The sequence below is a fragment of the Pteropus vampyrus genome, unplaced genomic scaffold, assembly GCF_000151845.1.
Source record: "Pteropus vampyrus isolate Shadow unplaced genomic scaffold, Pvam_2.0 Scaffold120, whole genome shotgun sequence".
In the NCBI taxonomy this organism is placed as follows: domain Eukaryota; kingdom Metazoa; phylum Chordata; class Mammalia; order Chiroptera; family Pteropodidae; genus Pteropus; species Pteropus vampyrus.
The window spans coordinates 4067713-4082195 of record NW_011888901.1 but is presented as its reverse complement, the minus strand read 5'-3'; the positions used below and the strand labels follow the sequence as shown (position 1 = coordinate 4082195).

General features: G+C 41.8%; 2 protein-coding genes across 6 annotated transcripts in view; one reads left to right on the top strand and one right to left on the bottom strand.

Annotated features, from left to right (window-relative positions):
• Positions 1-1149: 1149 nt before the first annotated feature.
• Positions 1150-6262, bottom strand: DBI (diazepam binding inhibitor, acyl-CoA binding protein). Its single transcript, XM_011366081.2, has 4 exons — positions 6079-6262; positions 4913-5030; positions 2871-2933; positions 1150-1442 (listed from the first exon to the last, which is right to left on the bottom strand). The coding sequence occupies exons 1-4, from the start codon at positions 6085-6087 to the stop codon at positions 1369-1371; spliced, it is 264 nt and encodes an 87-aa protein (XP_011364383.2). The 5' UTR covers positions 6088-6262; the 3' UTR covers positions 1150-1368.
• A 24-nt stretch (positions 6263-6286) lies between these two features.
• Positions 6287-14483, top strand: part of CUNH2orf76 (chromosome unknown C2orf76 homolog) — a 60491-nt gene continuing 52294 nt past the window's right edge. For 3 of the 5 annotated variants that reach the window (XM_011366080.2, XM_023534115.1, XM_011366079.2), the window contains exon 1: positions 6362-6664. The gene's annotated coding sequence lies outside the window, so the exon portion shown is untranslated. The other 2 variants (XM_023534112.1, XM_023534113.1) reach the window with 2 other exon arrangements.

Sequence of the window (14483 nt, the reverse complement as noted above, 5' to 3'; positions counted from 1 at the left end):
AAGCTGCTTTTCCATGGGGAGGCTGGGCTGGACTGGAGGAATCCCTGTTAACAGCTGTTTACCATGTGCACTCCCAGGGGCTCCCTGTCACCCATGGTCAAATTCTGTACTTTGCAACTTTATTATCGACTCTTCACTACCCAGGCCCATTTTACATCAAAAGTATGCTGGACTCCAGCCACACCAAACAGTTGCTCTCCCTGTTGTTCCAATTTTTTCCACTACAGCGTTGGTCACACCTGAGAGGCTACCTTGGGGGGTACAGGCATCTGAACCAGGCAGATCTGCACTTGAATGCTGGTTCTTAGTGATCTTGAGCAAATCACTGTAACACTCAGGCCTCAATGTTCTTCAGGGCAAGGCTGAACTATGTCTAAGTTCGGGGCTCAGGCTTTGCAGGGAAGAACTGGGAGCTGCCTGGCCTCAGAGAGCTTCTCTTTAATTCCTTTCAATCTCAGCATCCTCACCTGAAAAATGGGAAAACAATTATCTCTCTTGCAGGACAGTGGAAGTGACTGAAGGAGAACATTTGGCAAGGAGGGTCTGATAGCTGTCTCTTTTTCTTCTTACTTTTCAATAGCCTGCATCCTTCAGGGTCAAGTTCCAGCCTTTCTTTTCTGTGGCCTAACTCCTTGCCTTCCCTGTGTCCTGATTTCCCTTCTCGCACTTGTTTTTGCTGGCCCAGCTGCCTATGGCCAAGCTTCCACTGGGAATGCCCCACAGCAGATGTGCATTTCATTCCTGACTAGGGCTTCTGCCCTTGTTCACTTTCTCTGTATAACTGTGGCCTGGTTGGATTTGAGGCAAACCTTACTCATCAACACTACTTTCCTCAGAGCAGGAGGCCAACAATGTTACCGACAGAGAGCTGGAAGTATCTGCAAAGTGAAGTCTCAGCCAGCATGCCTGATGGGTACAGTTGGGATTGGGAGGGAGAATGAAGTGGGCAAGGCCACATCTATAACACTTTCCCTCTCCACAGGAGATGAGTGTACCCCAGGCCTGGAACAGGTGGGACCACCTGCCTCATACTTCCGCAGAGTACAGAGGGCGAGCTCAAATAATTCCAGACAAAATCTTTAGAAAATGAAGTGAGGAAGCGAGATCAGAACAGAGTAAACTATTTCAAGAAACTAGATTACCAAAGACTTAAAGTAACAAATGTACTTTTAATTGATCTACAGATAAAAACTACTCAGCAAGGTCTATAACCATTTTAGTTCCTAATCTGTTCGAGTTATACTCTGGACAGTGCTGAGGAAGAGGGTTGACTGGTTATTTTCATTACTTCACTTCATCCGCAGAAATAGAAAAACAAGGCATGATATCAGTTTAGATGAAATGCATGGCTAGCAGCCTAATCCAGTCCTATATTCCATATTTTTTCTTTAGTTCTTCTACTTTGTTGATGTAAGCTTTCACGGCACCCTCCTTGGAAGTCCCTGTAAGGAATCAACAGGATTTTTTTTGTCAGAGAGGTAGCATGGTTGAAAAGCAGCAGCTTTAGAGCCCCAGAAAGCCCCAATTCAACACTCTGGGGCTCAGTTTCTCGACTGTGAAGTGGGGGTCCTACTACCTACACCTAAAAGATGTGGCCAGGATTTGGTGTACTTGAGGAGCCTGGCCCACAGTGAATGCTCCATAGAGCACTGAGCCAATGTGTGTGGCTGTGCTGAGGCCTGTCACTGGCCTGCTGGCCATGTGAATCTCCCACTGTCAGGAGTGAGTGGTTAGTCTGAGCCTTGGGAGAAAAGTTGGACCCTTCAGATAGGCAGGAAAGCCTAACACAGGGAGCCATGGTGACTTCATCGGTCCTGCTGACTCTCACAGTTGGCTTTGACCTATCAAGTATTTCTCTGTTGGGCTCTTATCTTGTAGAGCTGTTAAGCTGGCAGTGTAAAAGCAAAGCTAGGCACCCTCTTCTCCCGAGAGCAGCTAGAAGAAAAGTTTTGAGAACTCTGAGCAAAAGCAGCTGGCTTTGGGAAGGGAATTAGGCAAATTTTTGCTTTCTTGATGTGGTACAAAGAACACTGACTATATCCATTAGAGATAGTAATACCCAGTTTTCTGGATTTCATGGAATTGGAGCACGTTCTGAAGCACTGGAGAAGGCATGAGGCCTGAGGATGGTATGGAAATGCCCAATGAAAATGGACAGACGGGCATTCCTGTTCCAGACACTTGCAAATCCTAGGAGTATTTTTATTGCATTCTGGCCCCTTTTGAATTCAAGGGTTTCTCATCTGCAGGAAGACAGAGGGCTTATTTAGAAACCAGCTAGCAAGAATACAAAAGCTGGCAGGCACTTCAGTGCCATTTTTTGGGTCTTGTGGCACGTGATTAAGTAGGAGCCGGGACACTTCTTGGCTGCTGTTGCTTAGCATATAATAGCTCCATTCACTGAGCTGACAAGGTGCCAGAAGCTTGCCATGCATTAGCTCATTCCTTTCTTTTTTGTACCTTTCTGGCTGGAAGGGAACTGGGGAGGGTTGCTTGGGCTATGGGGTCACTGACAGGCCTTGTGGGGTATGAGGATGGTGTGGGCAGGAAACCACTCCTTATTCTGAATATATATATAAAGACCTCCCCAACTATATTGCCTCCCAATCTGTTTTTCAGTGGCCTGTTCCCAGGCTCTCCTCTCCAAATGATACTACTGCTTGGAGATTGTGTTTTTGGAAAAGACATAAATGGTATTAGGAGAAAAAGTAGGTGGCCCAGTTTTTTTCCATTCTGACCCAAGTCAAGCTGGTTTCCAGAATGTGTCTCATCCACTTTGTTTTCTCTCCTCACCCCTTGCACTCCATAATGAAGAGTAAGTATTTCATTACTGGGCTTTGCAAACTAGGGAAACTGATTAAAACAATTACCTTTCAGCTCATTCCAGGCATCCCACTTGGCCTTGCCTTTGAAGTCCAACATCCCAGGCCGTTCTTAAACAAGGAAGAGAAAGACATTAGATTGACTTCAAGTTAATGGAGAATTTTATCAACTTTCTTGCCATGAAAGCCATCTTTTATTACATCCTTTCCTTCTACACTCTGTCAAGAAGTTAAATGGGCCTAGAATGGTGTACAGAAATCCAAACTCAAAATCTGGAGAATAGGATGAAAACTATTCTCATTACTAAAAAGTCCTTGTCTTATAAGTAAAATAACTCCAAAATGTCTTTTAAAAATCTGTATCTTAAACAAACAAACAAACATTACATCCATGCACATGGCTTAAAATTCAAATCCTACAAAGGGGTATACTATAAAATTTTCCTCCTACCCCATTTTTCTCCCTCAGGCATTATTGTTATCAGATTTCTGGGTGTCCTTTCTTGTGACGGGTCTGTTCATATCTTTGCCCCATTTTACTACCAAATTGTTAGTCTATTTCTTGTTGATTTGTGGGAGCTTTTTCCTGAGGGCAAGTTTAAGTTATACCATAATTGTATACTAACAGACCTGTTATCAGTTGTACTTGGGAAACACACTCATTACTTCCCTGCTTACTTACTTTACTGCCACGCTCAGAACAAAGCCAAGGAGAGCAATCGCAGTGCCCATAGCATGGACCACTGTGTTAGAGGAACATCAAGTCTTCCCAAGTGCTTTCAGGGAAGCATTCCCAGGGATACCTGGGAGAAGATGCACCTACAGAGTCATCATCCGAATCTTACAGCAGCACACTCCAATAGCCTTTCTGTGACAATGGAAATGTTGTACATCTGCACTGTCCAACTCAGAAGCCACTTGTCACTTGTGGTAACTGAGTATGTAAAATGGTGGTTTGTGTGACTGAAGACTGAACTTCTGATTTTTTAAAATTTGAACTATTTTCAGTTGAAATTTAGGTGACTACTGTATTGCATCGTGCAGCCCTAGTGTGCTGATACTTCCCTGATCAGGAAGTGATTTCCAAGTCAGTCTACCTAACCTCATGTGAAAGCAGGGCAGAGGCCAATGTCTGTGAAAATACTGCCTGGCTGAAGAGCTTCTCAGCCAATCTGGTTATCTCTACTTCTTTCCTCTCCCTGGGAGGACATGTAAAACTCACTTTCACCACAAGACCTTTCTCACTTCAGCCCTTCCTATAAACCCAAATTTGATTTGGCACCTTCTCTTGCTTCCAGCTGGCTAGCAGCCAGCACACCTGCTCTATCCTCCACCCCAACTGCAGTGGAACTGGGGGCCATGCTCACCCTCCTGAACAGGGGTATAAGTGATGGCCTTCTGTGCTGCCATGGCCACCATCTTTGAGCCCTTGTATGAACTGAATTGTGCTGTTGCCTAATATATATCTGAGTTCTAGGGACTTTGAGGCAGAATAAAAACTGGCCAAGGCAAGAAAGGCAGTATTATAGAATAAGGTAGTCTAAACTATGGTTTCAAAATTTGTACCAAGACTTTTTGACAGAGAACAAATGGTCATCAAGAACTGTTTCAGTAAAAACACTCTGACCTGCCCCAGGAAGCCAGCTGCTTCTTTGCTTCTGATATTAGGCTTGGCTTGGCTCCCAAGTGCTCCAAGACTTTGATCTTGCTCATCTGGTGTGGAAGCAGTATGTTTTAACAAAGCTACTACTGAGCAGAGAATTTGGAGCAAGTCAGTTCCAAGGTGGGGCCTTTGGAAAAGGTGGGAAATGCTCTTGATAATCAGTGAAGTCTTTCTAAAACTAGGATTTGAATTCTGCTACCTGAGCTACCAAAACCAGTGCAGGGTGTACGAACCCCATCTAGGGACATGGTGTTTGCCTCTCCCAGCTTAAACCCCAGGAATATCATGAAACGTCACTATGCCCTGCCCAAGAATAGGACCTGGGGTGGTTTCGTGTGAAGTTCCCACAGATTAAGAGTTCCAGTACCAATCGAGGCCGCTGAGCCTGCTTTGATGAAGAGTCCCTCCCAAACTCATCTCAGCATACCTGTATTTATGTCACCCACAGTCGCTTGTTTGTAGTGGCTATAGATGAACAGCATCTCCTCGTCTGATGGCTTGGTCTTGAGGATCTTAACCTCCTCAGCAGCTTTGTCAAACTCTGCCTAAATATGAGGGAGAGGAGAGGCCCAAATAGAGCTCAGTAATAGGGAATAGAGGGGTTGGAAATGCAGCACTTCTGCTGCAATGCAAGTGAGGAAAAGACCCTTCCCCTCATCTCCCCTCTTCTCCACAATAGGGCAGCTAGAAAGATTCAGCAAAACAAAAAGGGGAAGCACTTTGGTTCATTTATTTGATCAACTACTATGTATAAGGAGCTCTCGCTATACCAGGTCTCAGGCACTGGAAATACAGTGGTTAAGGAGGCAGGCTAAAACTACCTGCAGTGGGAGTATATTTAGCAGGAAAAGCAGCGAGGCCAACTGCCTGGTCACTACCGGGTCTGACTGGGGAGAGGCCGAGATCCCAGTGAAGCCCTGACCTGTGGATAGGGGTGACACAGTGTGCTTGAAACAACTGAGAGAAGGAGACAGAGTATGAGTACAGCAGGGTTTGTGGCCTGACTTCGTTGGCCCCCTTCCCCTGGGGCTTGGGCATCCAGCGCTGACCTCTGTCCCAGTGATGGTCTGGAGAGAGGTGAGAGGAGCCAAAGGTCGCCCCACAACTACATTTGAGGGAGGGAAAGGCCTCTGAGACACCTCTCCCCAGGCGCACCCTTCCCCTCCCTCACGCCGGACACTCAAGCTCTCACCTCCGTCTCCTTGCTTGTCCACTTGGCATGGTGCTCCTACTCCTGTCCTGTCCTTCCGGATGGGGGACTCAGTTCCCTTACTCCTTCAATCCATGCAACCCTCCACCTCCCATCTTTCTACCTAGGACCTTCACCTACGATTCCTATCCCTGCTTCTCCGCGAAGTCCACCCGATGGGCAACTTTCCAGCAGTTGCGGGGGCGGCTAGCGGCGCTGGGAATCCCAAACCGGAAAGTTCCGCTTACAAGGCTCTGTTCAAAGAGTCAAGGTTGGGCATGGGTCCAGTAGGAAGATCGAAGCCAGGAAGGGAAAGACCTTGCGGAGTTCTGTCTGCGGGATGGTTCCCTCAACCGCCTCCCTCCCAGCTGCACTTTCGCAACGAAGCTGGGCACGCGTTATACCTGAGACATGCCGGCAGGGTTGGTTGTAAGGATTCCAGGGAGCCTGCGGAAGCGGCGACGAGCAGGAAACAGTGGCACAACACTGGACTGGCAGCGCCTTTAGAGGAGTAGTCGCAAGCCTGTCCTACTAAGCTCGGGCGAGAGACGGGCAGCCAATCAAAAGCCAGCTCTACATTGGGGGCGTGACCATCCGTAGCAGCCCGGCCCGCGTAGCGCTACCCCATGTAGGTCTGCTCGCGCACGCGCAGAGAGGAGCCGAAGGGGACGCCGGGAGCAGGTGGGGATGATGGAAGCAGTACGTGTTTAAGGGAGAGGAGAGGGTTCATTGGTCTCAGTGGGTTTCATTTTCAAGCTGCTGTGGTTAGTGGACCACCGGGCAGAGGAGAGGGGGTGGGGGCTGAAGAGCCAAGACTTTTAAGTTAGCTTCATTAAATCCTGTGCCCAGCCTCCGGACTTTGCACCTCTGGGCAAATAACCTCTCAGCGCTGGGGAGGGCAAGTGGGCCATTTCAGGAACCAAGAGGAAATCCCTGGAGAACTGCGCGATGGTGGGAAGCTGGACTGGTTCCCAGAAAGGCGAAGCTAAGGTCTCTTACTCTGAACATTTGGCACGACTGCCCATGGTGTTAATTTGCAGCCCTGTATTGCACATTTTTGTTTGTGGTGCGGTTCTTAATCTGGTGCATTATAGGCAGGGACAGGGTCTCATTTGTCTTGACTTTAACAAACTTGGCCAGGGCTGAGGGTCTGGCAGACATTTCTTAAGCGAATGACTCCTTCATTCACAATTTTTACTGAACTCTTGTCAGGTAACTTACACTGGTCTAGGCCTTGGGGATACAGCAGTGAACAAGACAGATAAATCCTTTCATGCCTAGAATTTATATTGAGGATAACAGTTAATACAATAAACTAAGTAGAAAGTTTGTTAGGGGGATAGGGAGTTGAAAATTTACAGTTTTACATGTGGGGAGGTGGTGGTGGATGTAACATTTGAGAAAGCCCCTCATGGAGAGAAAGGAGTATTCCAGGCAGAAAATTAGTGTGAAGATGTGAACAGGGGGTGAGGGAAAGGGTAGAAAAAGATGAGGCTAGAGAGTTGAGGTGGCAGGCTAGATGGTGTAGAGCTTGGCCTTTATAGGAACTTTCACTTTTATTCTGAGTGAGAGGGGAAGTCAGAGGCTTTTGAGCAGATGATGATGTATCTGAGGGGGCAGGTCTTTGCAGGATTGTTAGGAGGCTGATGTTCTCCATGGCAACAGAAAGGAGCAGCGCAGGTAGATGGGAGCGTTTGAGAGTGATGCCTTAGAGACTAAAGAGAATTTCCTGGTGATTACAAAGGACCTGGGTGAAGGGAGGACTTAGTGGAGGATTCTCTGGAGATCATTTAAAAAAGATCATTCCAATTCCTAATTTGTGACAAGAGGACTGGAGTACAAATCTCCCTCCTTCCTCCTAATTTACACATGTAGGTGTTTAGAAAGAAAGGCCAGATGGAAGCTTTCAGAGGTGACATTGTCAGGCTTTATAAAATGTTTAGCAAGAAGTAGATACAGTAGCAAGGAACAGATCTAGAGTCTTCAGTCTATAGATAATTTTGTTTAAGAAAGCAAAGCCAAGCAAATTAACAGAAGTCTTGGCGTTAAATTTGAAGAAATTACATTTGAAATTTAGGTTTCTTCTAAAATGACAATTCAGAGCTGTTTTTTTCTGTCTGAAGCCCACATGAAGCCTGCATTCATTTTTTCTCCAAGGCATTTGCAACTTCCTTGATGGAAATTTAGATTATCCCCTCTGTGGGTCAGATTGACGGTCAACTAGGTGTCCTAGTTGGCATATTTTAACATTAGATTATTGTGTTTGGTAATTTTTTAAATATTCCCCAAGGATTGTTTGATGTGCTTGAGTTTTGATTGGAGCTAAATATTGTAGAAAGCAATATTAGTGTTTTAAATTACTTGGCAGTCTCCAGTTTAAGTGAGGTTGATTTGTTGGTTGCTTCATTGGAATATACTCCATTTCTCTAAAAAAATTTTTCCACAAGATGGCTTTGTGCTCAGGTGAATCTACTGAAGTTGTTTAAAGCAACTGAAGTATGGAACTAGTAAGGATTGTGGATCCCAGGGAGCAGGGTGCTAAGTGATCTTGACAAAGACGGAAGACTGTCTTTTCTTATGACAGGGCCCACCTTAGGCCAAGTTTTTTTATTTTATTTTTTTTTTATAATTGACATACAATCTTAGTTTCAGGTATATAACATAATTAGACATATAACTTATGAAGTGATCACCTTGATAAATATAGTACCCATCTAACACCATATATAGTTATTACAATATTATTGACTATATTCCTTATGCTATACCTTACATCCTCATGACTTTTGTGAATACCAATTTGTATTTCTTAATCCTAGGCTAAGTTTAAGGCCTACTATTTGGCCTACTTCCTGCTTCACTTCTCAGTGACCCATATTTGATAATCACCACCTATGGAAATGTTGCCTTAAGCCATCCATTTACAATTTCTACTCTAGGAAATTGGAATGGCATTCAGATTTTAACATAAAGAGATGGTAAAAAGCCAGCATCTAGGATTTAACTTTTAAAAGTAAATTTTAGAGTATATTGGGGTCAATAAAGTATATGAATTTTTTATTCTGTATTTCAGCAGTGTTAGGGCATTTTTCTTCATATCCCAAGTAAGTGCAAATTTCTCAGTTCTATCTATATACTTGTTTGTAACTGTCACACTTTGTAATTATTTTATTTACAGTTATTTTTACTTAATTTATTGTCTGAGCCCCCTCTACATAAGCCAGGGAGGATAGGGATCACTGTGTATTGGTCAATGCCTGTCTCCAAGTGTCTGGCACTTCTTAGGCAGTCAGCTAATGGTGGGTGAGTGAAAGGGATGCTTTTCAACTATGAAATATATTCCTTCTGATTAGCTATGAACTTGGAAACCTACTAAGTTTATTAGAATTGAATGTGCAGCTGTAGGCTAGAGTAAAGTAACTTGCCCTCACATTTCTTGGGATATCATTTTGACTTCTTAGAGGCTTCACTTGCTGGGTCTTAGTGTAAAGCCAGACAGGCAAGATATATTAACAGTGGTGAAAGCAGTTCTTGCCCAGTGGGTGTGAATAGTAGTTTAATATTAGGTTTCTTGGTATAAACTAAACCTCTAATTCTAAAAGTAACCAATCATTGAAATGGACTACAGTTACAGCAAAGCTTTACTAGAGGGCAAGGGTTAGAGTATAACAAATGATGAATTATATTCATTCAGTATTTATTTCCCGGTTTCTTGGACTGTGATTCCTGAGGCATAGCTGCAGCAAGTTGAGAGGAGACTAGTGTTTTAAAAGGCAGGAGGTGCTTGGGAGATGATTGTGGGAAAGGAGTGGGGATAGGTGGGCAGAGTTGGGGGCCTTCGTGTTGTGAAGGCTGAGGGAGGTAAGAGCTGGGAGAGTGGGATAATGATGCAGCATAGCTTTCCCCCCTCTGCGCTCACAGGCTGCGTGCTCTCTTTCCCTTTTCTTTTCCTGATAGCATAACTAGTGAGAGGAGGCCTGGCAGCTGGAGGTCTTAACCAGTTTCTCCCCTTTGTCATTCTCTTCTTTCTTTTGATGTTCATGTTCAGAGGAATTGGAGCAGCTTGGGCATGAGAAAAGAATGTGTGTGTGCATCACGTGCATGTGTATGATCTTTTCCTTGGCCTGTTTCTGCACAGCCACCATAGTAGGGTGGTGATTTGGGCTGATGTGAGATAAGGAGACCAGGGCTTGGGAACGGGATTCTGGTGAGAGAGAGTATTATACTGGCTGGGAGTAAGGAAAGGAAGAAGACATTCTTTAGAGTTTCTTAAACATAAGTTGGTCATACACTGGTCAAGTGCTGCCTGTTTTCTGCTTAGAAATACTTATGATTATGGGCAGGAATAATGAAGCATCTTATGAAGCTATCTTGAGTTCAGTACTGTAGTTCTTGCTCAACTTCATTAGAAGTATAAACTCTTCTGATCCTACATTGTCTTTGCCTGTTTCCTTAGCTCCTAGTTACACATGACAAGCGCTTGGTAAATGCTTTAAGACTAGGTTGTTAGAGATGAATTTTCTAGTGAGCTCTTCTATTACCTGTCAACATGAAAGTTAGAAATAGTAAAATCTGATGACAAATACTTTGGCTGATAATTTCTTGGAGACAAATGCCCTTAAGAAAACAAAACAAAACTTTATTTTGTAATAATGCCATTAAAACCCCTAATTTTTATTTTGAGAGAATTGTAGATTCGCTTGCAGTTGTTAAATAACAGTGATCTCGTGTCTTTTACCCATTTTCTCCTAATGGTAACATCTTGCAAAACTATAATACATACCACCATCAGTATATTGACATTGGTATATTTAAGATACAGAACATTTCCATCATCAGTTACCTGTGACATATTATCTGGGACAGCCACAACCACTTCCTTCCTGCTCTTACCCTGTCCTTAGCCGTTGGCAACCAGGCATTTGTTCTCCACTTCTATTATTTTGTCGTTTCAAGAATGTTATCTAATTGAAATCATGTCATTTGTAACTTTTGAGATTGGCTTTTTCACTCACCTTAATTCTCTGGTGATTTGTCCGGATTGTTGTGTGTCCCAATTGTTTTTTCCTTTATTAGTGAGTAGTAGTCCATCATATAATGAACTATTCACCTGTTGAAGGGCATCTGTATTATTTTCACTTCTTGGCTATTACCAGTAAAGCTGCCGCTAGTCATTCCTGTGAGGATATTTATGTGAACATATGTTTTTATTTTTCTGGAATAAATGCCCAAGAGTGCAGTCCTTTGTTGGATATGTGGTTTGCAGATATTTTCTCCCAGTTTTCACCTTGTCTTTTCATCTTCTTCAGAGAGCCTTTAACAGAACATAAGTTTTTAATTTTAATGAGATCTAGCTTATCAGCTTTTCCTTTTATGGATTGCACTTTTGGTGTCAAATCTAATAACTCTTTGCCTAATCTTAGATCCTGAATATTTTCTCCTTTTTTTCCTCTCTCTTTTTTTTGTAAAAGTTTTATACTTTTGTGGTTCACAGTTGATCTATTTTGAATTAATTTTTGTATAAGGTATAAGATTTAGGTTGTGGTTCCCCCTTTTTTTTTTTGTCCCGGATGTTCTAATTACCCTAGCACCATTTGTTGAAAAGATACCTTTCCTCTGTTGAACTGCCCTTTTTTGCACCTTTGTCAGTAAACTGTTGGGCATATTTATGTGGTCTTTTTCTGGGTTCTCTTGACCTGTGCCTCTGTTTCTCCACCAATACCACACAGTCCTGTTTACTGTAGCTATGTGATAAGTTTGAAATTGGGTAAATTGTTTCTTCCTACCTTATTCTTTTTCAAAATTATTTTAGCTATTCTAGTTCCTTTACTTTTCCATATAAATTGTAGAATAATCTTGTCTATGTCTAGAAAAAATCTTGCTGTGCTTTTGATAGGAATTGTGTTAAACTTATATATTGATTTGGGAAGAATCGATATTTTTACTATGTTGAGTCTTCCAATCTGTGTACACAGTAAGTTTCTCTATTTATTTTGATCTTCGTTTTCTTTCATCAGTGCTTTGTTTTCAGTGGATAAGTCTTGTGCATGTTTTGTTACATTTACAGCTAAATATTTAATTGTTTTGAGTGATTACAAATAGTATTGTATTTTTAATTGTGTCCATATGTTCATTTCTTGTATATAGAAATACAATTTGTTTTTGTATGTTTATCTTGTATCCTGTGACTTTGCTGAACTCACCTATTCTACAAGATCTTTTTTTGTAGATTTTTTGAGATTTTCTGTGTAGATGATCATGTCACCTACAAATAGGTACAGTTTTATTTCTCATCTGTGTGCCTTTTAGTTCCTTTTTTGGCCTTGTTACACTGGCTAGAACTTCTAGCACTATGTTGAATAGGAGCGATGAGAGTGGATATACTTGCCTTGTTCCTGATTTTAGGAGGAAGGCATTCAATCTTTCATTGTTAAGTGTAGGTTTTTTGTAGGTTCCTTTTATCAAGTTGAGGCAGTTCCTCTCTATTTCTATTTTTCTAAGAGTTCTTATCATGAATGGATGTTGAAATTTATCAGATACTTTTTCATTGATTGATATGATTATGTGACTTTTCTTCTTTAGACTGTTAAAATGGTAGATTATATTGATTGCTTTTTAAATATTGAACTAGCCTGCTTCCCTGTAAGAAACCCACTTGGCCATGATATATAATTCTTTGTATATATCACTGAATTCTATTTGCTAGTATTTTAAGGTTATTTACGTCTATTCATAAGGGATATTGGTCTATAATTTTATTTTTTATAATGTCTTTGGTTTGTTATGGAAATATTAGCTTCATAAAATGAATTAGGAAATGTTACTTCCTCTTCTGTTTTCTGGAAGTGATTGTGTAGAGCTGATGTTAATTCTTTAAATGTTTTGTAGAATTCCCCAATGAAACCTTCTGGGCATGGAGATTTTTTTCCTGGTAGTCTTAAAATTATGAATTCAATATTCTCAATAATTATAGGACCATCCAAATTGTCTATTTCATATTGAGTAAGTGGTAGTAATTTGTGTTTTTCAAGAAGTTAGTTCATTTTATCTAAGTTGTGAAATTTGCATACAAAGATCTGTTCATAGTATTCCTTTTTATCCCCATAATGTGTGTTGAGTCTATGATGATATCCTCTGTTTGATTTCTGATATTAGTCATTTGTGTTTTCTCTATTTTTTCTTTGCCAGGCCTTTGCAAGATTTGTCAGTTTTTAAAAATCTTTCCAAAGAAACAGCTCTTTTTTTCATTGATTTTCTATTGTCTTTCTTTTTTCAATTTTATTGAGGTTTACTTTTTATTCTTTCCTTCTGTTTGCTTTGAGTTTGTTTAGCTCTTCTTTTTTTAGGTTCTTGAGCTTAGATTATTGATCTGAGACTTTTTCCTTAGTTATTGTATGCATTTAATGCTGTACATTTTCCTCACAGTCCTGCTGTAACTGTGTCCCACAAATTTTATGTTGTACCTTTACTTTCTTTCAGTTCAACATATTTTTAAATTTCCTTTGAGACTTCTTCTTTGACTCAAGGTTCATATAACACTTTCTTGCCTAGTTTCCAAGTGTTTAGAGATTTTCTTGGTATCTTCCTCTTTTTGATGTCTACTTCGATTCCATTGAGGTCAGAGAATACACTCTGTGTGATTTCACTTCTTTAAATTTGTTACGTGTTTTTCTATGGCCCAGGATATGGTCTATCTTCCAGTTCACTGATTCCTTCTTGTGTTCTCTCCATTCTGATTTTGAGCCCATTCATTGAATTTCAGCTGTGTTTTTCAGTTCTAGAATTGAATTTCAGTTGTGTTTTTCAGTTCTAGAATGTCCATTTGGTTCTTCTTTATAACTTCCATTTATTTTATGAAACCTTTTAATTTTAATTTTTCATTTGTTCCAAGCATATTAGTAATTGCTTATTGAAGCATTTTTATGATGTGCGATTAAAAACCTTTGTCATAGTCTAACATTTCTGTCATCTTGCTGTTGGCATCACTTGATTGCCTTTTTAAATTCAGGCTGAGATCTTCTTCCTAGTTCTTGGTATGCTGAACGATTTTCAGTTGAAACCTGGGCATTTTGGGTGTTATTTTCTGAGACTGTGGATCTTATTTAAATGTCCTGTTTTAGTGACTTTCTGACATCTCTCTGAGAGAGAAAGGGGGTGCTGGTGACTTGTTTCTGCAGGCGGCGGGGGGGATAGAAGTTCAGGTTCTTGAATTGGTCCTGTTGACACTTGAGGTGGGGTGGGAGTTCTCAGTCTCCACTAAGCCTCCAAATTTGGGAGGGCTAGGAGTTCCTCCTTACTGCTCCCACACATCTTCCACAAACATTGGGGTGGAGGTGGGGGTGGCCTCATTATCGATAGGTGGATGTGAAAGTCCTGACTCACTGCCAGGCTGCCTCTGATACCACCTGTTATGACTTTGTTAAATTAACATTTGTTAAGTGGAATGCAGGGTGCCAGATGCTGAGCTCAATCAAAGATTCCAGGAGAAATCGAAATAGAAAAGTTTATTATTCATAGGTCAGGAGGGACATAGTACTCCTCGAGGGGCCACGCAGGAGGTCAGGGCAGAGTATAGCAAGAGAGTATGGCAGGACCTGGGGCACACGTCTTTATTAAGGTCTCTTTGGAGTTTCCAGCTAAGGCTTGATTGGTCAATTCAAACCAAAAGTGTGGGGCTCATGTAAGCCCCATGGGGACCTTATCTAAAGAGTGCACAAGAGGAAGGCCTTGGAAGGCAGAGGAGACTGTTGATCACAAGGGCTGTTGAGGAAATCACATCAGGAACTTATATCTGCATCTGACTCACAGG

Excerpts from the sequence above, each read along its gene's own strand:
- DBI (XM_011366081.2), bottom strand. Across the intron at positions 2,934-4,912 it reads TGTGGGTGACATAAATACAG|AACGGCCTGGGATGTTGGAC; the intron begins GTATGCTGAGAT and ends TCCTTGTTTAAG. Across the intron at positions 1,443-2,870 it reads TGCCTGGAATGAGCTGAAAG|GGACTTCCAAGGAGGGTGCC; the intron begins GTAATTGTTTTA and ends GATTCCTTACAG.